Below are 27,071 nucleotides of genomic sequence, written 5' to 3' on the forward strand. Positions count from 1 at the left end.
AAGCGTTTTTGAATTACTCAGTTCATTAGATAACATTCTCATAATCCAGGTTGTATATCATCATTCTTTTGTCATGCTGTGATATCACCAAAGTAGAATTACTTAAGCTAGAACTTGCTTAATTTAATAGCATTAAATTCCATGCTGGTTGAAGAGACTATGAAACTTAATAATAGGATGGACTTCTCAAGTGAAATTATTAATATGTTTTAGGTTATTCATCCAGATCTGGAGGTAGCTGATTATGCTTTCCCTCCTGTTCGTACTGCTCCGTCTAATCTCCGTATGTTGGTGAGTCTGATTGTTTCAACAATTTTCTATTTCTATGAATGAACTTTATGGAATTAATAAGTCTTTAATACACTTCTAACTGTTATTTTTTCCTCTCTAGGATAAGGAAGTTAGGGCAGTATTCCTTAGATTGTTTGCACAGCTCTTTCAGGGGTATCGGTCATGTTTGCAACTAATTCGAATTCATCCTGAACCTGTGATACACTTTCACAAGGTTAGTAACAAATCATCATTGAATGGATTCTGAAGTTATGTAGCATTGCCTTAGGGGTTTATAGTCATGTAATTCTAACATTATTTCAGATGTGGATGGTTGTGTGGTAAGACATCAGATTACTGAATTTCATCATTACCTCTGATTGTTCTATTTGTATGCAAAAATAGTAATGCTTTAATCTCTTGGTTTTTGGAGTTATAGTATTTTACTCATTTATTTTACAACTTAGAGAGGAGGCCGAAGTTCTTTTTCTGACAGCTGTAACTGGAGAAGTCTGACACCAACGTGTATGAGTGGTTGAAATCCTCATCCTGATTTAGACTAGAAAATTTAAGAAATAATGTCATTGGAATGTTCTTCATTTCTGAGGTACCAGTTGAAGCACCCCTTCTCGGTCAAAGCAGGGTTTATGCACAGGCTAATCAGTAAATTACAGACACCCCAACTGCGTGAACTGCTTTTTCTCGTCAGAGGCAAAAAACAAGACAAAAAATGGTTTGAATTGGCTTCTCATTCACGCCCACACATAAGGGCAATTTACAGCGGTCAATTAACCTATGAACCGGTACATCTTTGGCATGTGGAAGAAAACTGGATCATCTGGAGGAAACTCACGTGTTCACAGGGAGAACGTGCAAACTCCAGGCAGACAGCACCCAAGGTCAGGATCAAACCTGAGTCTTTGGTGCTGTGAGGCAGTAGCTCTACCAGCTGCATCCCCCGCTAACTTACTAACCAACCAGCCTACATTTATGTCCAAGTCATTTATATATATATATCACAAACAACACGGGTCTCAGTACAGATCCCTGCGGAACTCCAATGGTCACAGACATCCAGCCTGAATAACGTCCTTCAACCACAACCCCGCCAGTTCTGAATCTATATGACAATTTCACTTTGAATCCCATGCATCTTAATCTTTTGGATCAGTCCACCGTGGGGGAGGGGGGGTGAGGGGGCTTTATCATATCATGTTGAAAATATTTGGCCAATTCTTTAAAAATAATTGTAGGAACATTTCTGAATAATTGTATCCATTAATGTTCAATTTAATGAATTTTTTGTTAAATGCACAGAAGCTATTCCTTCATTCTTAGTTTAATCATATTTGTGTAATTGAGATACAGGTGGGAGATTGATCTGATAGGTAAGAAGCAATCATGTAGGCTGGTCCAGGAAGATGTGCCCAGAACAGTGTGCAGTAATTTCGGAGTTGGGTGTCTGACCAAACCTGAGCATTGGAGAAAAAATTGTCAATCCATTTTCAAGAAATAGGGCATGATTAACCTATTAATTCAACTTAGCTATGATGTTTGAAAGTATCTCATGGAGATACTTCACCTCGCCTCCTGAATCAATGATTTACATGGTCTATTAAAACATTGAGGAACATTGCAGAATCAATACTTTGAAACTAGAATTTTGTTGTCAATACTGGGTGCTGATGTATGAAATAAATCCTTGTGTAGATCTCTTAAGGGATCATATGGTGAGGAATTATGCCAAAGAGATCAATATTGGAAGACTATGATTTCATTTGTTTTATGTTCTTTTGTATGTGCTTTATTTTATTTTTGTCCCAGTTTGCATTATAATGACCATTATTGCCATTCTATATATTTAACAACATCCTTTCTAAATTGTGTTCACTTAATGATTCAATTGTAAATCAAAAGTTTTGCTGGTATTCTGGAATAATGTGGGAGAGCATACAGTTGTTAAACCAGATCCTATCAGGTCAATACGGTGAGCATGACCATTGCAATAATGCAATGTTTTCAACCTACTGTGCAGTCATAACAGCTTCCATTTGTAAATGTCTGCTGCCCATCACCATGAGGAGTGTTTCAAAGATTGCTAGCACGTGATTATCATAGGGTGGTTGCAAAAAAATCTGCAGGCACGGTAAACTTCATATTAAGTGATCAAATGCCCACTTGGTAAATTTACAGGGTACATTGATGATATTGCCATATCTTGGGTGCATCTAACAACCCTGAAATACGATATGCTGGCATTCCCAGCATGGGAAGTAATGGAATTGGATCACTGGTAGTTTTTTTTTTTGTTTTTTTTTTGAAAATATTTTTTATTGGAGATAGGTACATAACCTAATTACATCATTACATAGTCTTACATTTTTAAATTGATAATATTGTCAATTATTATTACATTGTCTCCAATACTTTTTGCCTTTTTTTTTTTTTAAACTAGATAGAACTAAAGAGATAGATGAAGTAAAGAAAGAAAAGAAAGAGAAGAAAAACAAAAACAAAAAAAAAAAAAAAAAACAAAAAAAAAAAAAGGAAAAAGATAGTTAAAGAAGAATGGAAAAATTTATTAAAATAAAAAAGACTTCATTCGAGATATATTCGTACATTTCAGAGTATAGTATTTCATCCATTCTTTAGCCCGCGTGCTAGTCAGGTTCCTGTGCTGAACCATTCTGACCCTTTAAGTAATCAATAAAAGGAGACCATGTTCCAGCGAATAATTCCTGTTTGTCCAACAGGGAAAATCTGATTCTTTCCACGTTTAAGGTCTCCGTCATTTCTATAATCCACATTTTGATTGTGGGGGCCGTAGGGCCTTTCCAAAATTTTAGAATTAATTTTTTTCCTGTTATTAAACTATAATCAATAAAGTTTCTTTGTGTTGTTCTAAGTGTTTGATTTAATTCTAATATTCCGAGTATTATTAATTTTGGGTCTGGGTCCAATTGTGTGCTGGTTACTTTAGATATTATACTAAAAATATTTACCCAGAATTTTTTAATTTTTATACAGTTTGCAAACATATGAGATAATGTAGCTTCTAAATGTTGACATTTATCACATATAGGTGAGATATGTTGAAAAATTTTATGTAATTTTGTTTTTGAATAATGTAACCTATGTATTACTTTAAATTGTATTAGAGAATGTCTAGCGTTTAGTGAACACTGATGTATGTGTTGCAAACTTTCTTCCCAAGTATCTTTCGTTATTACTTGATTTAATTCTTTTTCCCATGTTTGTCTGTGTAAGTCCGTCGAAGGAATGTCACTGTCTAATAAGATATTATATATATAAGATATTAATTTTTCTGTATTAGGATGTTTGTTCCAGCATTCATCAAGAATTTCTGAATTTCTAATTCGAAAATTTTGGGAGTTCGATTTTACATAATCTCTAAATTGAAGATATCTGAAATAATCATTTCCTCGAAGCCCATAAGTCTGTTGCAATTCCTGAAATGTCAGAAAAGTGCCTTCCTTGTAAAGTTGTCCCATATTTTTAATTCCATAATTCTTCCATTGTGTAAAACCCCTGTCCAACCATGAAGGCTTAAACAAAGGATTATTCACAATTGGAAGAAAAAGTGATAAATTATCTAATTTTAATGTCTTTTTTAGTTGTTTCCAAATTCCTATAGCACTAAATATTATAGGGTTTTCCCTATAAATTTTTTTGTTTAATTTAGCCGTAGCAAATAATATCGAACCGATATCAAAAGGTAAACAATCTTCCTTTTCCATTTTTAACCAGTCTGGTTGATGATCTATTTCTTCCAACCAGAAATTCATATTTTTAATGTTAACTGCCCAGAAATAAAACAAAAAATTGGGTAAAACCAAGCCTCCATTTATTTTTGATTTACACAAGTGTCTTTTGTTTATCCTATGATTCTTATAATCCCAGATAAAATCATTAACAATAGAGTCCAATTTAAAAAAAAGTTTTTTGCCAGATATATCGGAATTGTCTGAAAAAGATATAATATTTGCGGTAAAAAAATCATTTTTATGGCATTGATTTTGCCTACCATTGAGATAGGAAGTGTTTTCCAGTATTGAATATTCTTATGTAGTTTGTTCAGTAATGGGGGGAAATTTGCTTTAAATAATGATGTATATATCTTAGTTACATAAATACCTAGATATTTAAATTTTTCATTTACTATTTTAAATGGAAATTGTTGTATTATCTGTTTGTTATGTTCCCTTATTGGCATAATTTCACTTTTATTCCAATTTATTCTGTATCCTGAAAGTGAACCAAATTGGGTTATTAGCTTTAATAAGTTTGGAATACTAATTTCTGGTTTTGTAATGTAAATTAATACATCATCTGCGTATAGAGAAATTTTATTCACTGTGTCCTTTGTGTTATACCCATGTATTTCCGGATGCCCCCTAACTCTTTCTGCCAGTGGCTCAATAGCAAGCGCAAATAATAATGGAGATAATGGGCATCCTTGTCTACAACCTCTAGATAGGCTAAATTTAGGTGACAACCTTTGATTTGTAAATATTCTAGCCGTGGGATTTGTATATAACAGTTTTATCCATGTACAGAATTTCTCCCCTAGCTGCATATTTTCCATCACCGAAAATAAATAAGGCCATTCGACCTGATCAAATGCTTTTTCAGCGTCAAGTGAAATTATTGCTAGATCTTCATTAATAATTCTCTTGGAATATATAATATTAAATAATCTTCTTAGATTATAATATGAGTATCGTTTCTGAATAAAGCCTGTTTGGTCAGGGTGTATTAATTTATTCATCACTGTACTTAATCTATACGCTAGTATTTTAGTTAAAATTTTCTGATCTGTATTTAAAAGTGCAATTGCTCTGTATGATCCCGGGTCTTCCAGATCTTTATCAGCTTTAGGAATAAGTGTTATTATTGATTCATTTAAAGTGTCTGGAAGTTTCTGTTGAGTATATATATACTCATACAGTCTTTGTAAACGTGGGCTAAGCAAATCATAAAATTTTTTATAAAATTCGGAACCTAAACCATCTGGTCCTACTGCTTTACCATTTTTTAAAGAGCCAATAGACTCCTCAATATCCTTTATCGTAATCTCCCTTTCTAATAATTCTCTATCGTTTGAATCTAAACCTTTTAAATTACATTTTATTAAAAAATCTGCTATTCCTTCTGATTGTGCTACGGTTTTAGTTGAATAAAGGTTATGATAGTATTGGAGAACTCTATCATTTATGTCCTTGGGCATTTTTAATAATTCTCCTGTCTCTGTTCTAATTTTATGAATTGTTTTTTCCCCTTCCATTTTTCGTAACTGACGTGATAATAATTTTTGTGGTTTGTCTCCAAATTCAAAATGTAGTTGTTTGGTTTTTTGATAAAGTTTTATTACTTGTTCTGAATACATTTTATTTAATTTATATTTCAATACAGCAATTTTATTATGTTTTAAAGTAGATGGCATTCTCGCATTTTCTATATCTAGTTGCTTGATTTCAATTTCCAATGTTTGTTGCTTAATCCTGTTCTCTTTATTATAAAATGCTTGAGCAGAAATTAATGTACCTCGAACATACGCTTTAAACGTTTCCCACATAAGAGAAGTAGGTGTGTCAGGGTTGTCATTTACCTCAAAAAATATTTGAATCTGTTTAATAATATATTCCAGGCATGATCTTTCGTTCAAAATTTGTGGGTTAAATCTCCAATATGCTTGTTTCTCGGACATTCCATTTAATTTAATCATGAATGTTACAGGTGCGTGATCTGAGATTATAATGTTATGGTATTTTGAATTATAAATAAATGGGATAAACATAGAGTCAACTAAAAAATAATCTATTCTTGAGTATGTTTTGTGTACTGGTGAGTAAAATGAATATTCCCGTCCAGTTGGGTTTTCTATTCTCCAGACATCCTTAATATTAGTGGTATTAATAAATGAATTTAGAAATACACTTGATTGAGATTTTACTTTTTTTTGCCTTGATGATCTATCTAAGTATGGATCTAATGTACAATTGAAGTCTCCTCCAATTATTAATTTATATTGTGTAAATTCAGGAATTTTATTAAATGTTTTATTAAAAAACTTGGGGTTATCAAAATTAGGCCCATAAACATTAAGAAGAATCACTTTTTCTCCATTTAACTCTCCAACTAATATAATATATCTACCATCAATATCCACTATTGTTGAAGAGTTCTTAAAAGGTATTCCTTTACGAATTAGTATTGCAACTCCTCTGGACTTATGGGAAAAGGAGGAATGATATGATTCAGCGATCCACTTAGCTTTAAGTCTATGTTGAGATTCCTTTTTAAGGTGTGTTTCTTGCAGAAATATTATATCTGTTTTGATTAAATTTAGATGTGCCAAAACTTTACCTCTCTTAATTGGTTCATTAATTCCCTTGACATTCCAACTACAAAATGTTATTCCCTGACCCCCTCTTGTCATATTAACATCTTGCATCTTGTTTCTAAGGTGGTCTATAACCGAGCAGAAGGTACAACACATAGAACCTGACCCTGCTCCCGAACCTCAAATAGATGAATTTAAAATCATATACATCGCTCTTCCGAACACATCTCCTTGTATTAGTCTTATTTTTCCATTCAAACATTAAGTTATACAAATATTTAAAGTGAAAAAAGTGATAGCGTTGGTTAGTATAGGGTGAAAGAAAAAGAACTACATCTACAATTAGTGTAGTTAGTGATAGCCACACTAACGTGGCTAGAATTCTAAAGACTTCCGTAGCCTTTGTAAAAAAAAAAATTTCCAGCTCCGTGCCCGAAGAAAAAAAAAAAAAAGATTATTTCTAACATTCAAATAACTTCTTTGGGAGTAACAAACTTATTTACTTATCCATACATACACACACACAATATACACATATATATATACATATATATATATATATATATATATATATATATATACCCATATGCATACATACATAAGCACGCAACCCTGCAGAAAAGTTCAAAAACAGCAAAAATTCACAACGTTATTATTCTCACATATCATATTAATTTTTTCGCTAAATCTATAAATTTAATTTTAAATCAAAAAAAAAAAAAGAGAAAAACCGTTAAACTTTTTTAGTGACGTAAGCTAATTTACCTCTTGCATATCTTCCTGTATAATATAAGTATGTAATTCATTTCTACGTTAATCGAAGACTATTAATTATTAATCATTGTTATCAATCATATACTGTATTAGATTTTTATGAGAAATGTTAATGTTAATAATTTTAGTGGTAATATAGATATTTAATAAGTATTAGTTGTTACATATATAGTTAGGCATGAATATACAGATAATAATATTGATTAATAAACAAAAATACAAAGATCACGGTTTTATCCAATGTCCTCCGTCCATTTCGGTTTCCGAATGTCCTTAAAGCTCTTAAAAGAACTTTAAAGGTCCTTTTAGATCTGGCTTGACTCCTAAGGAGTAATGTAAATTCTTCAGTCTATGGTCATGTTACTGACTTCTTTGGCATATTCCAGTGCTTTTTCATGGTCTGTAAAAAAGTGCTCCTTGGACTTGTAGGAGACTCTTAGTCTTGCGGGGTAAAACAAGCTGTATTTCAAATCAGGTACATTCTTCAGTATTCTCTTTGTCTCAGTGAACAGCGCTCTTTTCTTGAAGACCTCTGCCGGATAATCTCGGTAAATACTGAATCTCACACCTTCAAAAAGGAGACTTCCGGTGGCGCTATGGGGGCTTGAGTCCAGCGCCAACTAGCTCCGTGCCGAAGAAATTAAAAACGGGAGAAAATCGGGTTTTACCTGCAGCGATCGCGATCTGAACGGCTGCCTGCGTGACGTCATCAGGCGCGCGACTTTATGGTATGTCGTCGGTACAACGTACCCCCCCCCCGTGGGACACAAAAAAAAACCGGTAAAGGGAAACCGCAGATGGAAGAGGAAGGCCCTACAGAGGCCTCGGCCTCAGTTACACCGACGGCCCAGGAAGACCCTCCGAAGAAAATGAAACAGAAAAGGTCTGAAATGGAGGATCTTAAAATCTTTCTCGGTGCCGAAATGAAAACCTTTGGAGAGAAGTTTGGAGAGAAGTTTAAAGAGGAACTCGACTCTTTTAAGGTAGATTTTAAAGCAGAAATGCTTTCTACCGTTCAAAAAATGCTGGTAATCTGGAAGAGGACGAGGGAGGAAGAGATCAAGGATCAGATGGAAGTGCTGGAATCCAGGCTCGTTTCGGTGGAAACGAAGGTTAAAACGGAGGTGGACCCCATTCATCACGAACTTGATCAACATAGAACAGCGATAACCGAACTTGAGAAATGGGCGACGACAAGTGAGGAAACTGTAAGTCGACTCCTTACTGAAAACCAACGCCTCTCCGATATGGTGATCAAATTAAGTGATAAGTGTATTGATTTGGAGGGGCGTCAAAGACGTAAGAATTTAAGAATTGTAGGGGTGAAAGAAGGAAGTGAGAAGGAAATGGGCACTCGGGATTTTGTGGCAGACCTATTACAAAAAGCCTTAAAATTGGATCACAAACCTTCACTCGGTCGAGCTCATAGAGCGCAACAACGTCGTACACAAGATGATGTCCGTCCAAGACAAATTATCGTAAAGGTGCAATTGGATCATGAATTTGATGATATAATGAAGAAAATTGTTCGAGGCACTGGTAGTTTTTTAGTGAAATATGTATGAAGGGGAAGAAGTCAGAAGCACAATGAAAGTTCATAAATCTGAAAGTGGATAAATCATTTAACATAAATAATTTTTGGACCTTACTCTATATGTTTCCTTTCTTTTAGGCACTTAGTTTTGTAACATTTCAAATCTTAACATTGTTTTCTTCATTGTGAATAAACCGTAATCAATTGTTCAGAGTCACGAAGATGGAGGTACCTGCACAATTTAATCCTGCAGTCTTGGATTAAAATATGAGTCAAGTAATTAAATGTGCACATAAGTACTACAAAAATAACAACTAAGCTTCTGCTGGGGAGAAATTACCACAGTCGCTTATTATATGCATTTTTTGTGTTTAAAAAAAAGTTTCCACAATATGTACGGGGTTGGGTGGGTGGGGGATGGGGGGTTGACACTGGCGCCTTAGCACCAGAGATTCGGGTTCGATCCTGACTATGGGTGCTGTCTGTACAGAGTTTGAATGTTCTCCCCACGAACGCGAGCAGTTTCTCCGGGGGCTCCGATTTCCTCCCACACTCCAAAGATGTATAGGTTTTTTGGCCTTTGTAAAATTGTTAATTGTCCCTAGGGTGTAGAATAGTGCTAGTATATGAGGATCGCTGGTTGGCATGGACTCGGTGGGCTGAAAGGCCAGTTTCCGTGCTGTATTTAAACTAAACTAAACTGAACTAAACTAAATGTTATTATATTGGAAAGAACATTCGATTGATATCATTCACTCAAAAGTGATTGTCAGATATTTTTTCGTTGATGCTTACATTGCTTAATAGAATGTGACACTAATGAACAAATCTATTGTTATTTATTTGGAAATATTTGGTCATATTGCAGGCAGCCTTCCTGGGTCAACGTGGATTGGTTGAAAATGACTTCTTGACAAAAGTTCTTGATGGAATGGCATTCGCAGGATTTGTGTCAGAAAGGGGTCCTCCCTACAGATCTTGTGATTTGTTTGATGATGTAAGAAATGTGTACCATTGCTTTATTTTATTCTCTACTTTTAATATTTCAATAGTTGTAGTTTAGAATTTTTACATGATGTTACGGATATGAATTGGTGGTGCCAATATATTCAGCTATCAAGATGTTTTGTTTAAGAAAGAACTGCAGATGCTGGAAAAGCTTCTCCAGCAATTTTGTCTACCTAAGATGTTTTGTTTAATCGTATTGTGCGTTTGTTATGAATTTTTCTTTGCCCCATTATCTTAATTTGATAGTTAGATTTCAGTATTTGCTTATACGGGGACAAAAATGGTATGCTATCTTGGAATATTCCCTTCTAGCACCATTGTTCTCTATTATGCCTTTATTGGCCAATAAACCTCTTTTTGCTTCTGATGGTGATTAGGTGTCAGAGCTTAAGGGGAGAAGGTGGGAGAATGCCAGTTTAAATTCCATTTGGAATATTTTGGATGACCAAGAAACCAAGAACCAAGAAGAATGGGGTTAGGAGGGAGAGATAAGATCAGCCATGATTGAATGGCGGAGTAGACTTGGGTCGAATGGCTTAATTCTACTCCTATTCCGTATGACGATATGACCTTAAAACCCTTTTCCAGTTGGCAAAATGACCAAACTGTTAATTAATTAATGTGATGCTTCACAATTTAAGAACGATACACAAGAAAATGTTGTTTTGCATAGCTCATTTCCAAACTTTGGATCTTTTAAGAATTGCTTCTCGTCCACATTAAGAAATCCTATTTGTCATGCTTTATTTTTCTCTCTGGTAAAATCAGAAAAAAGACATTGGTGATTAGAGTTTGGTAAAAGCCTAAAAAGCAGGGCCTCCAGGGTCATGATCTCAGGATTGGTTCCAGCGCCATGTGGTAGTGAGGGTAGGAATAAGAAGATAGGGGAGATGAATGTGTGGCTGATGAACCCAAGCCACTTCCATTCAGTTTTACACAAAGTTTGAAGATGATGCAGCCACTTCTAAAATGTCTTTCCATTTCCTTGTAATTTTCCTCGACCATTTCATTAAAGCTTAAAAGCATTTTGAGGAAAATTGCTTAAATAATATTGCTTGTGGTAACTTTAGGTCTTCGTGCAAATTCAATGACAAGTTTTTGGGGGAAAAAGAAAATTGACATTCAGTAAAGCATTCATTTATATTCCCAGTTCTCCGCTCTCCTGGAGTGGAGAGAAGATGTAAAAATAATTTTGGAGCTCAAATGTGCCTTCCTAATGGAATTTACAATTTAAATAATTACCCTGGAGTAAGATAAGCTACATGTTAATTGGTACGTGCATGAAGAGAGCCAGAGAGTCCTGTAACCATCCATCCATCCTGCAGGATGTATTACAGCAGACATGCACTTGGAGACCTTTAACAAGATAGTTATCTCAGGAGGATATGGTGTTGTCATGCAGATTTGAAGAAGCTGTGTTCACTGTCGCCAAATCTGAAACCAAGATCCACAGTGCACCTTGGCTGAGATTTTACTTCGGAGTCACGTGAGTGACTACGTGAAGAACCCCGCCACGGCGCATGTGTGTCATATCGCTACACGCATTGCAACAAGTCACAGCAGGGGGAACGACGTTCCCCTAGCAGCAAAATTTGAAAGCCAGGAACAGCAGGTAAGGAGACTCTGCGTTCCAGAATTTGAAAGTCGGGAACAGCAGGTAAGAAGACTCTGCGTTCCTTCCACTTACCTTTTAGGTGGGGACATGGACCGGATCCATGAAGGCTGCGGGAAAGCTGGCGGGGGAGAACCGCGGAGTAGCGGGCAGCCGGCAGCAGCAGCCAAAGGCACGCTAATCTCCCGTAATGGGAACAGCTCTGCCCGACTTTCGCTCCCTACTCGCTCCCGCACCAGGCCCGGCCGGGCGGGAGAGGGAAGCAAAAGTTAATGTTCCCCGCGCTGGATTTTTCACGGGGGGAAGCTGGACAAAATAGTGTCCACAATTGCTGCTAGGAAGCTGGCTGGGGAGGACCGCGAAGTTGCGGGAGCCAGCAGCAGCTGAAGGCACAAGCCCCGTAAGGGATCAGCTGTGCCGACTTTTGGTCCCGCGCCGGCCAGAACACCACGGCCGGGCGGGAGACTATTTAAAGAGGGCCGTTGAATTTTGGACAAGTCAATAACGGCAGCAGACGGGGTGGAACGATGTTCACCCGTAGCGACAATTTCAACCTGGACCTGCAGGTAAGAGCTGCGGTCTTTTTGTGTTTTACCATGCTGATTTCAGGTGGAGAAACCAACGGGCTGCGACAAAGCTGGTGGGCTAGATGGGATCAGCTGTGCCCGATGTCGCCTCCGCACAGGCCATATCCACTCCACAGAAGGGCAGTAAGAACAAAGCTGGAGAGGGAGGACCGCGGAGCAGCGGGTAGCCAGCAGCAGCCAGCGGCACTCGGATCACCGATAGTGGGATCAGCTGTGCCTGATGTCGCCTCCGCACCGGCCAGATCCACGCGGCCGGGCGGAAAGGCTAGACACAAAACAAACAAGGCCGTGGACTCAGAGGAGTCCGACTTTGAACAACCGCGGGCGGCCAGCGCCCGAGAGCGCTGGAGCCGGATGGAGCGGTGTATGGAGCTTTGCTCCAACGTGACAGACTCCGGGAGATGGAGTCGGGTCACTGTGGGCCCTATGATAAACCCACAGCAGTACCTCTTGAAGGGCTGCACAGTGCTTCTACCTCACCAGAGGGGAGCACTGCGGGTCAGTTCTGGGCTGACCTGGAAGAGGGGTCCGCAGAAGGAAAGACAAGTGTGCAGGGGGTGCAAGAACAAGAGAACCTACTGGAGCCCACTACGGCCAAAGACAGCACCCCCACGCACCCACCAGCAGAACTGGTGAAAGCTCGAAGGTCCGGTACCCAAAACATGAGTCTTTTTAGGCCATGGCCCAGGCCGGCCTTCTTGGAAGATGCGGGGACCTCCAACGCCAACCAAACCGAAAATCCAGACCCCAGCGCGACAACAGCAGCAAAGAACCTACAAAAAGTAAACCTACCACTGGTAACTATGGAGGTAGGTGGGTCTGGTTCCCTACAATATACAGGGGTCACGGAGGTTGGGTGGAGATTACACTCTTTCTGAATGCATGGAGCATGATAACAACTGATACTTACATCTAAAGCAGTATCTAGGGATATACAATAGAGTTTATACACAAGTACAGCCCTCCAGTTCAACATATACTGAACCGAATGTTCGTGCCTTCTGATAAAGGAATATCAAAAGCGCAAGCTGAACTGAAGCGGCTTTACATAAAAGGTGTAATTGAGAAAACTCAACACGAACCATTAGAATTCATGTCCAATGTAGTTATCAAAAACAAAAAAGATGATGGTTATCGCATCATCATAGATCTGACAAAATAGATACCTTTGTTACTCCTTAACAATTAATTTACAAAGGTTACTGCAATGGCCAGCATCGATTTAAAAGATGCTTACTATTCAGTGCCTATACGAGGTGACCACAGATGTTACTTAAAATTCAACTGGATGGGACAACTCTGACAGTATAAAGCACTGCCAAATGGGTTATCATCAGCCCCAGGCTGTTCACAAAAAAATTTGAAAACAGCCCTAGCGTTTCTACGGAAACGTACTCACATGGTCATGGCATATTTAGATGACATACTCACTGTGGGCAAAACTTTGGAATTGGCCAAACAAACTGTAACAGCCATAAAAAAGTTATTGGAAAACTGGGATTCATTTTCCATCCAGTCAAATCTAAACTAACGCCTTCCACTACTATGGACTATCTAGGGTTTCACCATTGACTCAGTTCACATGTCGGTGACTCTGCCTAAGGGAAAGGCTAGAGATTTAATAGAGGCTTGCAATAACCTCACTGACATCAGCAAACCATCCATCAGATTGGTAGCAAAGTAATTGGCATAATGATGGCTGCCTTTCCAGCCACATAATTTGGACCTCTACATTACCAAAACTTACAGAGAGCAAAATACAAGCACTTTAAATTATGCAGGTCACTTTGACAGATCTATGAAACTACCAATCAAGCTAAAATGGAACTAAAATGGTGGATAGATAACATCTGGCTTTGTTCCAATCCAATCATTGTCGGTAACCCTTCCGTGGTACTACAAACTGATGCCAGTGCACTTGGGTGGGGAGCCACCAATACCATCACCAGCTGTGGAGGTAGATGGACTGCCCAGGAGGCATCATTATTACTCACACTGGGCATAAACTACCTGGAAATGTTGGGGCATTACATGGCCTAAAGTCATATTGTACTGGGTCATATCACCAGCATGTTAGAAACAGATAGACAATACCACTGTGGTAGCATACATTAACCACAGGGTGGAAACAAATCGACATCATGTGACAATCTGGCTATACAATTTGGCAATGGTGTATCCAGAGAGATATTTGGATATCAGCCACTTACCTACCAGGAAGACTAAATTCAGTGGCAGACACCAGGTCACGCAAACTTAATGAAAACACCAAATGGATGTTGAATAAAAAGTATTTGCTGATATCACAGCAAAATATGGAACACCAGATATCGATTTATTCGCATTTAGACTTAACCACCAGTTATCAAATTATGTTCCATGGGAACCAGACCCTGGGGCAGCGGCAACAGATTCATTTTCGCTGCATTGGGGGGGGGGGATTGTTTATTTACGCATTCCCTCCTTTTCCTGCCTCATCAGTCGGGTATTAAGGAAATACAACAAGACTCTGCATCTGGTATTGGTAGTACCCGATTGGCCTACATAACCATGGTTCCCAGTGGTATCAAACATGGTATTAGAACCATGTATCACCATCCCTCATAGACCAGATTTATTGCTACAGTCTATATCAGGGAGTGGGCGATGCTCTGCCATAAAAACAACATCACCTAGAGAGACATGAACATCCCGTCTGTTCTGGAATATCTGGCAGGCCTCTATGATGAGGGGCTCAGTTACAGTGCCATCAACTGCACCAGAAGTGCCCTATCGACTTACCTATGGCAGGGGACAGAGCATTACACTGTTGGGACTCACCCACTGGTACAAAACTTATGAGGGGAATTTTTAATACTATCCCCCAAGAACCAGATACTCCCAATTATGGGATGTAAGAATTATCCTGAAGATGCTCAGGAATTGGTCTCCAGCAACAGTTCTGTCCCTACACAGACTGACATTAAAACAGTCATGCTAATGGTATTGGTCACGGCACAGAGGATACAGTCACTGCAAAAACTAGACTGGACAACATGACTTCCTCAACAGAAAATATCACGTTTCATATTTATGGGTTAGTAAGCAGAACATAAAGGGATCAGCAGGCCTCAATATACAATTAGGTCATATCCAACAGATGACCGTCTGTGTATAGTAAGACATCTGTTGTTATTCATGGAGAAAACGAAAATCCTAAGAGGCAATGAAAAGGCACATTTTGGTCAGCCACTAGCAACCACCCCAAGAGTGACGGTCCAGACCATCTCAAGATGGCTGAAACAGGCGCTAACACAGGCTGGGGTGGATACTAATATTTTAAAATCTCTTTCCACCAGGGCTGCAGCCACATCGGCAGCGATACAGTTGGATGTACCAATGGACCAAATCCTCAAGGCAGCAGGATGGTCTAGGGAAAACATTCCAATTATTTTATAATAAACCAGTAATGAAACCTGGAACGTTTGCAGAAACAATTTTAAGTTCTGTAAATTAATTTAAACCCATAAAAAGGGGTTATAAATTTGTGTTAACAAATTTTATGATTTCAATGTCGAATTCATGTCCAAATTATGTTAACACAATTCCTCCTACAGTCAAGGCAGACGTGATGCATGGACTCGTTTCCACGGCATGAAATCACAGAGCTTTAAAATCTTCACGTAGTCACTCACGTGACTCCGAAGTAAAATAGTAAGATTAAACGAGAATTTACCAGTTTGAAGTTTGATCTGTATTTTATGAGGAGTTACGATGAGGGATTACGTGCCCTCCGCTCCCACCCTTGATCATATACTTAACTGGTATCTCTTCTCTAATCTTACTATGTTTAGTCATTACAGTTATCTGTGATTTCACACCGCTGCTTTGAAGAATGACACGCATGCGCCGTGTCGGGGTTCTTCACGTAATCCCTCATCGTAACTCCTCATAAAATACAGATCAAACTTCAAACTGGTAAGTTCTCGTTTAATCTTACTATTAAACTTATCAAATTGTAAACCACAAGGTTATTCTAGGGAGCAACAGGGGACTGTTGCCAGACACCAATACTGTTCATATTTTCATTACTAATGCCAACTAATTCATCAGCCACTCAGTTTAAACAAAAATTTAAAATGACTCCAGACAGATCTCTGAACAGGAAGCATTCTGAGTATGAGCACACGTCCCTCTCGTGATATCTATGCCCCCAAAATATATTCATCCTTTACCCTTCCCTAAATGTGCAGCTTCTTTTTGTTCAATCTTTCCTTGTATGAAATTTTCTGGGTGCTGTCATGTTTTTACTTAGTTCTGTGTGAAACAATATTACGATGTATATACACCTAATTTATAACCCCAGGCAGTTCCTGTCCCCGAAGTTGCACTGACCCTCAGCCATCCTAGGAGAGTTAACGTTGATAAAGTTACATGTCTTCATTTCTGCTTAATTATTGTAAATCCATTATCAGTTGCCTTCTATAGGAATTTTCCAAATTCCTACCACTGTGCCGTGTTTCCCTATTTCACTTCCAAAGGGCTTGCTCTGATTTCCAGTCACTATTTCCTAGTCCTAGACACTCCAGTAAACAGATATCTCAATTTACTCTGACACTTGCCCATAAAATCTTAAACTTTAGTCAGATTACTTTCATGCTTTGACATTTTAGTAGATGCAATGACATCATTTTGCCCATTGTAGTTCTGGCTTTAATCTCATAAATCTATGTGGCGTACCCTCCAAGGCCAGCATTCTTCTTCTCAACCAGTGCCACAGGGTGACTTGCTTCCATAGAAACATAGAAATTAGGTGCAGGAGTAGGACATTTGGCCCTTCGAGCCTGCACCGACATTCAATATGATCATGGCTGATCATCCAACTCAGTATCCTGTACCTGCCTTCTCTCCATACCCCTCCGATCCCTTTAGCCACAAGGGCCACATCTAACTCCCTCTTAAATATAGCCAATGAACTGGCCTCAACTACCTTCTGTGGCAGAGAATTCCAGAGATTCACCACTCTCTGTGTGAAAAATGTTTTTCTCATCTCGGTCCTAAAAGATTTCCCCCTTATCCTTAAACTGTGACGTCTTGTTCTGGACTTCCCCAACATCGGGAACAATCTTCCTGCATCTAGCCTGTCCAACCCCTTAAGAATTTTGTAAGTTTCTATAAGATCCCCCCTCAATCTTCTAAATTCTAGCGAGTACAAGCCGAGTCTATCCAGTGTTTCTTCATATGATAGTCCTGACATCCCAGGAATCAGTCTGGTGAACCTTCTCTGTACTCCCTCTATGGCAAGAATGTCTTTCCTCAGATTAGGAGACCAAAACTTACGCAATACTCCAGGTGTGGTCTCGCCAAGACCCTGTACAACTGCAGTAGAACCTCCCTGCTCCTATACTCAAATCCTTTTGCTATGAATGCTAACATACCATTCGCTTTCTTCACTGCCTGCTGCACCTGCATGCCTATTTTCAATGACTGGTGTACCATGACACCCAGGTCTCGTTGCATCTCCCCTTTTCCTAATCGGCCACCATTCAGATAATATGGGGAGGGCATGATCCCTGACCCCCTCCTTCTCAATGCTCCTGCCCGCCCCGCAAGTTTACCCCTGGCGGCCCAGCCGTGTTGACCTGGGCCAGACTCCATACACGCTGTGGAAGGAACTCTTCCCCCCCCCCCCCCAGCAGTGCTGCCCTTTTACAGCCGCTGTACTGAGGGATAGCTTTGTCTATCTTTCTTGGCTATCAATCTAACCTTCGGCCTCCAAGACGCAGGTAAATTTTCAGGCATAATTTTAGGGTAAAAATAGCATCTTCATTGCCGGGAAATACGGTAATCTTAACAAGCTTTGTTAAGATTACCCTGGAGAAATTTCCAGTGAATACATCATGAGTTGTGCAATCTCATATTGTCACCCTTAAAGCCCAGGTAGCATTTTGCCCATTAATTTAATCTTTTAGTATATTTTTGTAAAATATAATTTTCATCTGTACTGCTAATTCTGCTTCTTGCTTTTCTGTATTTGGTAAATTTTGATGAGATGTTCTATTTCCTCATCTAAATCATGAATGAATATTATAAAAACTTGCATTACCAATAAAATACCCACAAATCACTTTCTGTTAATGTGCATATCTGCTCAGTGGCTCTGCATCTTACCATTCAGCCATTTAACAAGCTAAATCTGCTCCATAGGAATTTATCGAATGGAATATGGAAGTCCATGTAAATAACACACCCTATCCATTACTTCTGTCGCTTTGAAAAAATGCAGTAAAATTCAGTCATTTACGATCTGCCCTTTATTAATTCATGCTGGCTTTCTCTGTACAACTAAAACCCAAAGTGTTGGTTCACTACCTTTAGTTGTAGTTTTTAAGTGTATCTGATAGCTGATCCTTTATTCACTTTTTTTCCCCTCTCTTGCCTTTCTTAAATATCAGCGTAGTGTGCATGTTTTCCAGTCTAAAGGAAAGCTTCGCAATAGACAATTTTGAAAGTTTATTTTGATTGCTGACCCTCCTTTTTGAAAAATCCTTTCCAAACAACTACATCCTCAGAATGTTAGTAATATTCTTGATAATTCAATGTAGGGGCTTAATCCTTTTTAGATTGAGGTAATTTAACTAGAATTAACCTCGCTGACATTGGAAGTATTCCATTTGGTACAGTCAGCATTCAACTGTTGAAACGGTATAACAGAGAAATTCAGAAAAGTGCCTGGATCGTGTTTTGTCGTGCCACACCTCTCATCCAGCTTGTGTCTTTCCTCCCCCCCCCCCCCCCCCCCCACACACACAATCAGCCTGAAGAAGGGTCCTGACCCAAATCATTACCAATCCATGTTCTCCAGAGATGCTATCTGTCCCGCTTAGTTACTCCAGCACTTTGTCTTGCTATTTACACTAGCATCTGCAGTTCCTGCTGCCTACGTGGAGCATGTGATGTTAGAAATTGTGCAGAGATGCAGTTTAGTGCTTAAAATATATGTAATTGCAGAATTTCTCATTGTGCAAAGCAGATTGTTTTTAGTTTTTATTCACATTTTATAGTTGGTTGCTTTTGATGTGGAAAGAATCAAAAGTGAAGAGGGAATTCCACCAAAAATGCTAAAGCACATACGAGAGCTTGCCGAACAGCTGTACAAGAATGTAAGTTTCCCTTTCTATAGAAATTACTTCCTATTTTACCAGAATGAAATATGTTACTAGATATATATATATATATATATATATATATATATATATATATATATTTAAAATCAGAAGGCACAAGCAAGCCTTAAACAAGGCCCATGGAAATATAGCATAGCTGGCGTCTTGAACCATTGCAGTTCTTGTACTGATGGTGCTCCCATATTTGGCCAGGGCCAAAGCCAAACTGCTCCATTGCTCAAGCCATCTTAAATTCTTTAATATACTCTATTAAAAACTATTGGTTCTTATTATCCAATTTATAGTATCACGGAGTTAGATGAATGAATGGATAACACAGAAATGAAACTAATTACAAAAACATAACATATTTTCCTTTCTTATAATGAACAACTAGTAGATTTTGACACCAATATTAAAAAAAACATGTTTTGTCGCTATTGTTTATCATTTGGTTAAAACAAATCTCTTGCATTTTTACACAAAACTATAGGCCGGTGAGCCTCACATCAGTGGTAGGGAAACTATTGGAGAGAATTCTTCGAGATAGGGTTTACTTCCATTTGGAAGAGAATGGGCTAATTATTGATAGCCAGCACAGTCGAGTTCATGTATCACTAACTTGATTGAGTTTTTTGAGGAGTTGACAAAGAAGATTGATGAAGTTAGGGTGGTGGACGTTGTATGCATGGATTTTAGTTTCTAGGAAATAGATTAGCTAGCCATCCATTCATTTACTGATGGACAATAAATGCTGGTCAATCCAACAGGGCACATTTAGTGCAATGATGATACTTAAAAAATGATTTGTTGTATAATTAAAAAAAAAAAAGTAAACTCATCAAGTCTTCCAGATGACCTCATGGTGACAATGCACATAAATTTTCCTTTCCAACAAATTGGTAATCTCTTGAAAAAAATTAGCATGGTCATTCCGATATAACCTATCTTTCATTGAAATATGTTTACCTCTTTATCTAATGTCTGAAATTGACCAAAACCCTTTCTATGTAACTTGATTAACTGGGAACTCTCAACTTGTTCATCCAAAAGATACCCACTATTTAGGAAAGTACTCTCTTTCAGATTTTCTGGAGACATGCATTATGATATGTTTAAGAAGGAACTGCAGATACTGGTTTAAACCGAAGATAGACACAAAAAGCTGGAGTAACTCAGCAGGACAGGCAGCATCTCTGGAGAGAAAGAATGGGTGACGTTCCGGCTCGAGACCCTTCTTCAGACTGGTTCGGGATAAGGGAAACGAGAGATATAGACGGTGATGTGGAGAGATAAAGAAAAATGAATGAAAGATGCAAAAAAAGTAATGATAAAGGAAACAAGCTGTTTATAGAGTGAAAATGAGAAGCTAGTGCGACTTGGGTGGGGGAGGGATAGAGAGAGAGAGAGAGAGAGGGAGGGAATGCCGGGGCTACCTGAAGTGAGAGAAATCAAGATTCTTACCACTAGGCTGTAAGCTGCTCAAGCGAAATATGAGATGCTGTTCCTCCAATTTGCGTTTAGCCTTACTCTGACAATGGAGGAGACCAAGGACAGCAAGGTCTGTGTAGGAATGGGAAGGAGAATTAAAGTGCCCAGCAACTGGGAGATCAGGTTGGTTCATGCGGGCTGAGTGAAGGTGTTCCGCGAAACGATCGCCCAGTCTGCGTTTGGTCTAGCTGATGAACAAGAGTCCACATCTTGAATAACGGATACACTAGATGAGGTTGGAGGAGGTGCAAGTGAACCTCTGCCTAACCTGAAAGGACTGTCGGGGTCCCTGAACAGAGTCGAGGGAGAAAGTATAGCGAGACGTGTTGCATCTTCTGCGGTTGCAGGGGAAGGTACCCGGGGAGGGGATGGTTTGGGTGGGAAGGGATGAGTTAACCAGGGAGTTGTGGAGGGAAGGGTCCCTGCAGAAAGCGGAAAGGGGTGGAGATGGGACAATGTGGCTAGTGGTGGGATCCCGTTGGAGGTGGCGGAAATTTTCGGGGGTTTATGTGTTGTATTCGACAGCTGATGGGGTGGAAGGTAAGGACTAGGGGGACTCTGTCTCTGTTGCGAATAGGGGGATGGGGAGCAAGGGCGGAGCTGCGGGGTAATGACGAGACACGAATTAGGGCCTCATCTATGATGGGAGAGGGGAACCCCCGTTCCCTAAAGAATGAGCACATCTCGTTTGTTCTAGTATGGAACGCCTCATCTTGGGCGTAGATGCGGCGTAGATTACCCCAGTTACTCCAGCTTTTTATGTCTATGCTTTATGATATATTGTCAGAACATTTGTTGTGCTGTTTAATTCCACTTCATGAGCTCCTCCTAAATAAACTGGAAAAGCAATTTATAACAGTAAAATTGATTAATCAAAATTTCCATTTGAAATTTGTAGGAAAATCCAAATCCACACATGGCTTTTCAGAAAGTGCCTAAACCAACCGAAGGTTCACATATGAGAGTGCATGTACCTTCATTCCCTAAGATAAATGAAGATAAAGTGGAGACGCTTCTTCAAGAAAGTCTTGCCAAGCACCTTAACTCGCCCCCTGCAGTTCGGGTTGAGAAAAAATGCATTGTGCCTGCTGGCCCATCAGTTGGTAGGTATCAATATTTTACTTTAAGAACAGTCTTGACCTTCGGGTATTATTCATGTGATCAAAAATAATTGTGTGCTTGAGTACATTGGAAATCTGTTAGAAATATAGAAACATAGAAAATAGGTGCAGAAGGAGGCCATTCGGCCCTTCGAGCCAGCACCGCCATTCATTGTGATCTTGGCTGATCGTTCCCTATCAATAACCCGTGCCTGCCTTCTCCCCATATCCCTTGACTCCACTAGCCCCTAGAGCTCTATCTAACACGTTCTTAAATCCATCCAGTGATTTTGCCTCCACTGCCAGATATAAAATAATTATTTAGGATCTAATCAGCTTTCCTTTATCCTGTTTGTCCTGTTTCTGTTTGACTTTTGTGCTTAAAAGAATTAAAGGGACGTGCTGTTGATTCATAATCTTGCAGCACAGGCCCTTTGGTCCAGAGAGTGGACACCAACCATCAAGCACCCAATAATGCTAATCCTATTTTATTCTCCTCATTTTCCCATCAATTCCCCCCAGATTCTCTCAGTCACATACACAGTAGGGGTGATTTTTTTTTAATGGGCAGTTAACCTACAAACATAACTTTGGAATGTGGAAGAAAACTGGAGCGTCCACACAATACCACACGCTCACAGGAAGGACAGGCAATGCCTAATTCTAGGATTGCAACCGGGTCATTGAAGTTGTGAGGCAGCAACTCAATCAGGCGCATCACTGTTGCACCCTAAATGCACAAATAATGACGTTTTGTTATTGATAAAAATACATCTATTGATACTCCTGAACATATCATCATCAGTGATGTAACCTGGGGTTATTGGGTGTTTCGGGTCTTTCAACGTCAGACACCCTCACCCACGCGACTCAGCCGTGGTTGATCGGACCATGACTTGTCCCGACCCTTGGACTTCCTCTCCTGATCCAGAGCCATCTCGAGGCTTTCTCCGCTGCCTCTGTGGTCTGTATAAGAGTTTGATACTGATTTGACTGATACGAATTGGCAATTTTGATACTCATTTGCAATTTATAAAACAAACAATAGCAAAATAGTACAAATCATTAATATTTAGTCCTTTCATTTTTACCCATTAAAACATAAAATATGCTGTTGGTACAATGTTGGATAATAAATCTTTTCTTATCGGCACAGATCAAACACAGTTCAGAATTTTCCCTAAATCCACTCAACAACATATCCTTGGTTCAATGTCTGAAAATAACCTGTTTTTTTTAACAATGTTATATTTTTGTATCATTGTTATTTACACATCCACCTTGGCAGTGGCACGAATGTAGGTTCATTAAAAAAAATTGCATAAACCTCCTCTCCTTCCATTTGTCTTGTAAGTTGATCTTATTCAGTTTGGTACTTGATCATCCAACTGAGAAAGACAGATTGCCTTTTAAAGAAATACATGTATACTAATGGCACCAGGGATTCAAAATCCGTATTGCCTATATTCCACTGAAGTGATCCTGTTAGACTATGTTATACCCAACATTTCATAGTTTACAATTTTAATGTTGTGAGATATCTCTTTAATCTTCCTTGTCATTCCATACGTTAAAAATTATGTTTCAGAATATTCTATGGTCTTCAATGCACCTTTTATAATGAAATTGTAGGTATGAAGAATAGCAGCAGGCAATTGACTAACGCAAAAATGGCATTAAATTAGGGGTTTGTTGATTCATAGATATGTTAAGTGCATTTGTATGCACTTCATTCTGTATATAACATAGTACAATTGTATTGACACAATTTAAAATTTATGAAATATCTTGAAAATCTGATCATTGATTTAAAAAAAATCTGGATCACAATTATCTGAATTAATTCTCCTGAAAGACTTTACTTGGAGGGGTCTTCTAATAATTGCCAATTGTATACTTGGGAGTTAGATTGGGTTTCCATTACCTAGTTGAATTGGTACTGTTGCACAACTTTGGGGGATTGCAAAAGTCTTGGGTTAACTCTGACTTAAAGTAAATTGACAACTAAATTTAATTTTATCACTTCACATTTCCAGTCTCAATAATGGACAGAATGGGATCCATTTTTAACAGTGCACGCAGACTGGAAGTTGTTCGAAATTGCATCTCCTATATTTTTGAATATAAAGTACTAGAGACAGAAAAGGTATGTTTGCTCTTGTTGGAATTAATAATGTATAAAATTGATGCATGTTATTTAAAATATGAATTATAAAATATGAATTTTTATCCAGCCGGGAATGTTCTAATTATAGAATCATTATTTCATTGCTGTGTATTAAACTTTTTTAAAATTATACAGATATGATTAGCTTGCAGTTCATTTATTTTCTGTTTTCCTTACTCTGTATCCTTATGCGCATTGGAGCCTACTTAATTCTGTCCCTAATCAATATTTAAATTCGTAAAGTTTGACATTGTCATATTTGCAGAAGTACAGTCCTGTCATATGGGCTGAACAAACTCCAGTTCAGCATTATACCTTGTTGTGGATTGATGGAAGGAAATAACTTCACTTTTACAGCTTCATTTGCTTTACCAATCGCAATTTTATGCAGTATTACTGCATGCTTTCCACCATATGGCGTGACATTTAAAGGACAAATGTATTGTCACATACACCAATTGGTGCAGTTAAATTTGAGTTACCATGCAGCACACTAATAAGATAAACACAACATTTTAGAATTTAATATAAAAAAACATCCCCCCACAGCGGAATCAACGTTTCCCACTGTGAGGGAAGGCACCGAAGTTCAGTCCTCTTCCTCTGTTCACCCGTGGTCGGGGCCTATTGAGGCCTCCGCAGTCGCTGCAACAGTTTACCATCTTCAGGTTCATTCACAAAACATTATTGCATAATTACTATCATAAATAGAAAAATGATATATATAAAGTCTTCGCATCCTTTCTGTAATGGGGCAACTAGAACTGTACGCAATTTTGCAAATGCGGCCTAACCAAAGTCCTTTCAAGCTGCAACATGACTTTCTGACTCTTGTACTCGATGCACCAACTGATGAAGGCAAACAACGATATGACTTATTTACCTCCAGATCTACTCATGTTGCTACTTTCAGGGAGATGTGAACTTGGACCCCATGATCCTACTGTATTCACTGCCCTATCTATAACTGATTCTTTGACAGCTTTCTTCTCTGTCTGCAGTTCCTTCAATTTCTCTGTCATCTGCAAACATACTGACCAACCCATCTATATTTTTGTCTAAATCATATGTTTAAATCATAAAGAGCAGAGGTCCTGACATTGATCCTAGCGGAACACCCTTAATATATAACCAGAATAACACCCTTCCACCACTACCCTTTGTCATCTATGTATAAGCCACGACTGAGTCCAAACTATCGTCACCGGGGATCACATGCATCTTAGTCCTCTGGATTAGCCTACCATGAAGAACTTTATCAAATGCCTTCCTAAAATCCATGCAGAGAACATCCATGCCCTACCTTCATCAATCACCTTCATTGCCCCCTCAAAAAACTAAAGTAAAACTAGTGTAAGACATGACCTGCCATGGACAAAACCACGTGACTGTCCCTTATTAGCCCCTTCTTTTATAAATGCGAGTAAATTTTATTATTCAGAATCCTCTCCAATATATTCCCAACCACTCACTGGCCTATAATTCCGAGATGTTCTCTTTCTTTAGTAATCATGGTTTCTCCCCTTCTGTCATAGATGGATCCCTCATCCGTGTCTCTGCTAGAAACCCATGGTTCAGCTCTCACTTCCCCTTCCCCGGGGCGGAACAAGGATAGAGTTTCCCTAGTCCATACCTTTCACCGCACCTGACTCCGCCCTCAAGACACCTTCCTCCGACATTTCTGTCAACACCAACATGATCCCACCACCAATCACATCTTCCCTTCTCCACCCCTTTCTGCCTTCCGCAGAGACCACTCCCTCTGCAATTCCTCCCTCTTCCAGATGAGACAGAGATTCACATGCACCTCCTCTAACCACATCTACTGCATCCATGTGGCCTCCTGTACACCGGCAAGACCAAGCGTAGACTTGGTGACCGCTTTGTTGAAAATTTGTACTGGGTCTGCCAAGGCCTACTGGATCTCCCGACTACAGGTGCTGTCTGTACAAAGTTTGTACGTTCTCCCAGTGACCACTTGGGTTTTCTCTGAGATCTTCGGTTTCTTCCCACACTCCAAAGATGTACAAGTTTTTAAGAAATTGACTTGGTATAAATGTAAATTGTCACAGTGTGTGTAAGATAGTGTTAATGTACGGGGATCGTTGGTTGGTATGGAATCGGTGGGCCGAAAGGCCTGTTTCTGCGCTGTATCTCTCAACTCAAACTTAATTGATACGAAGTATTCACTCTAAGTCGTGCATAAAATCAAAGATTATAGAAAAAGGCTATTCGATTCTTTGGCCCTGCTTCATCATTCAACATGTTCATGGTTGATTGTCCATTTCAGTGTTCATGTTTTATCCATATTAAACTGCAACTAAAGAGTGGTGGCATTGGAGATGATGCCAGGACCCTGACATACGTGCAGTCATGTGAACTGACTTGATCAGGTTTATTTATAGTGGATGACAATAGTGACTGGGTCTGGGTTCAATTGGGTGCGCAGTTCTTCATCTATGCAAGTGAGGAGGCGCTGGCGATCTCTGGAATGTCCTGGCAGCTCACTCTTGCCAAGAGAGCTGGTGGTGGCGGTCTCAGGTTTGTCCTGGCGGCCTTGGAGGAGCCACTGGCGGTCTCGTGCTTGTCCCGGCAGCTCAGTCGTTGCCTCAATGATGAGACGCTGGCAGTCTCGTGCTTACACCGGCAACTCAGTCTTGGCCTTGATGAAGACACGGGCTGTCTTGGGCTTGTCCCGGCAGCGCAGTCTTGATCTTGAAAAGCAATCACTGGCTGTTTTGGGCTTGTCCCAGCGTCTCAATCTTGGCCTTGGAGGAGATGCGGTGATCTCAGGCTTGTCCCTGCAGTTCACTCTTGCCTTGAGAGGCAGTGCTAGGGGGTCTCAGGCCTGTCCTGGCAGCTCAGTCTTGACCTTGAAGAAGTGGAGATGGCAGTCTCAGTCTTTAGTTTTGAAAAGGAGGAGATGTGGCAATCTCAGACTTGTCTCTGCAGTGCACTCTTGCCTCGATTTGCACTCCATCTGCAGGCACAGCCCCTCGTTGTCTGTGGGCAGGTGAGG

The 27,071-nt window shown here is 39.3% G+C and overlaps 1 protein-coding gene across 3 annotated transcripts in view; it reads left to right on the plus strand.

The window, feature by feature from the left end:
- Positions 1-27,071, plus strand: part of sbf2 (SET binding factor 2) — a 349,247-nt gene that overhangs the window by 170,249 nt on the left and 151,927 nt on the right. For all 3 annotated transcript variants that reach the window (XM_033038959.1, XM_033038960.1, XM_033038961.1), the window contains 6 exons: positions 214-291; positions 392-505; positions 9,811-9,939; positions 19,193-19,291; positions 21,684-21,888; positions 23,922-24,031. In XM_033038959.1, coding sequence (XP_032894850.1) covers positions 214-291; positions 392-505; positions 9,811-9,939; positions 19,193-19,291; positions 21,684-21,888; positions 23,922-24,031 — 735 coding nt within the window. The remainder of the gene's footprint in view (positions 1-213; positions 292-391; positions 506-9,810; positions 9,940-19,192; positions 19,292-21,683; positions 21,889-23,921; positions 24,032-27,071) is intronic.

This window comes from Amblyraja radiata, chromosome 20 (genome assembly GCF_010909765.2).
Source record: "Amblyraja radiata isolate CabotCenter1 chromosome 20, sAmbRad1.1.pri, whole genome shotgun sequence".
In the NCBI taxonomy this organism is placed as follows: domain Eukaryota; kingdom Metazoa; phylum Chordata; class Chondrichthyes; order Rajiformes; family Rajidae; genus Amblyraja; species Amblyraja radiata.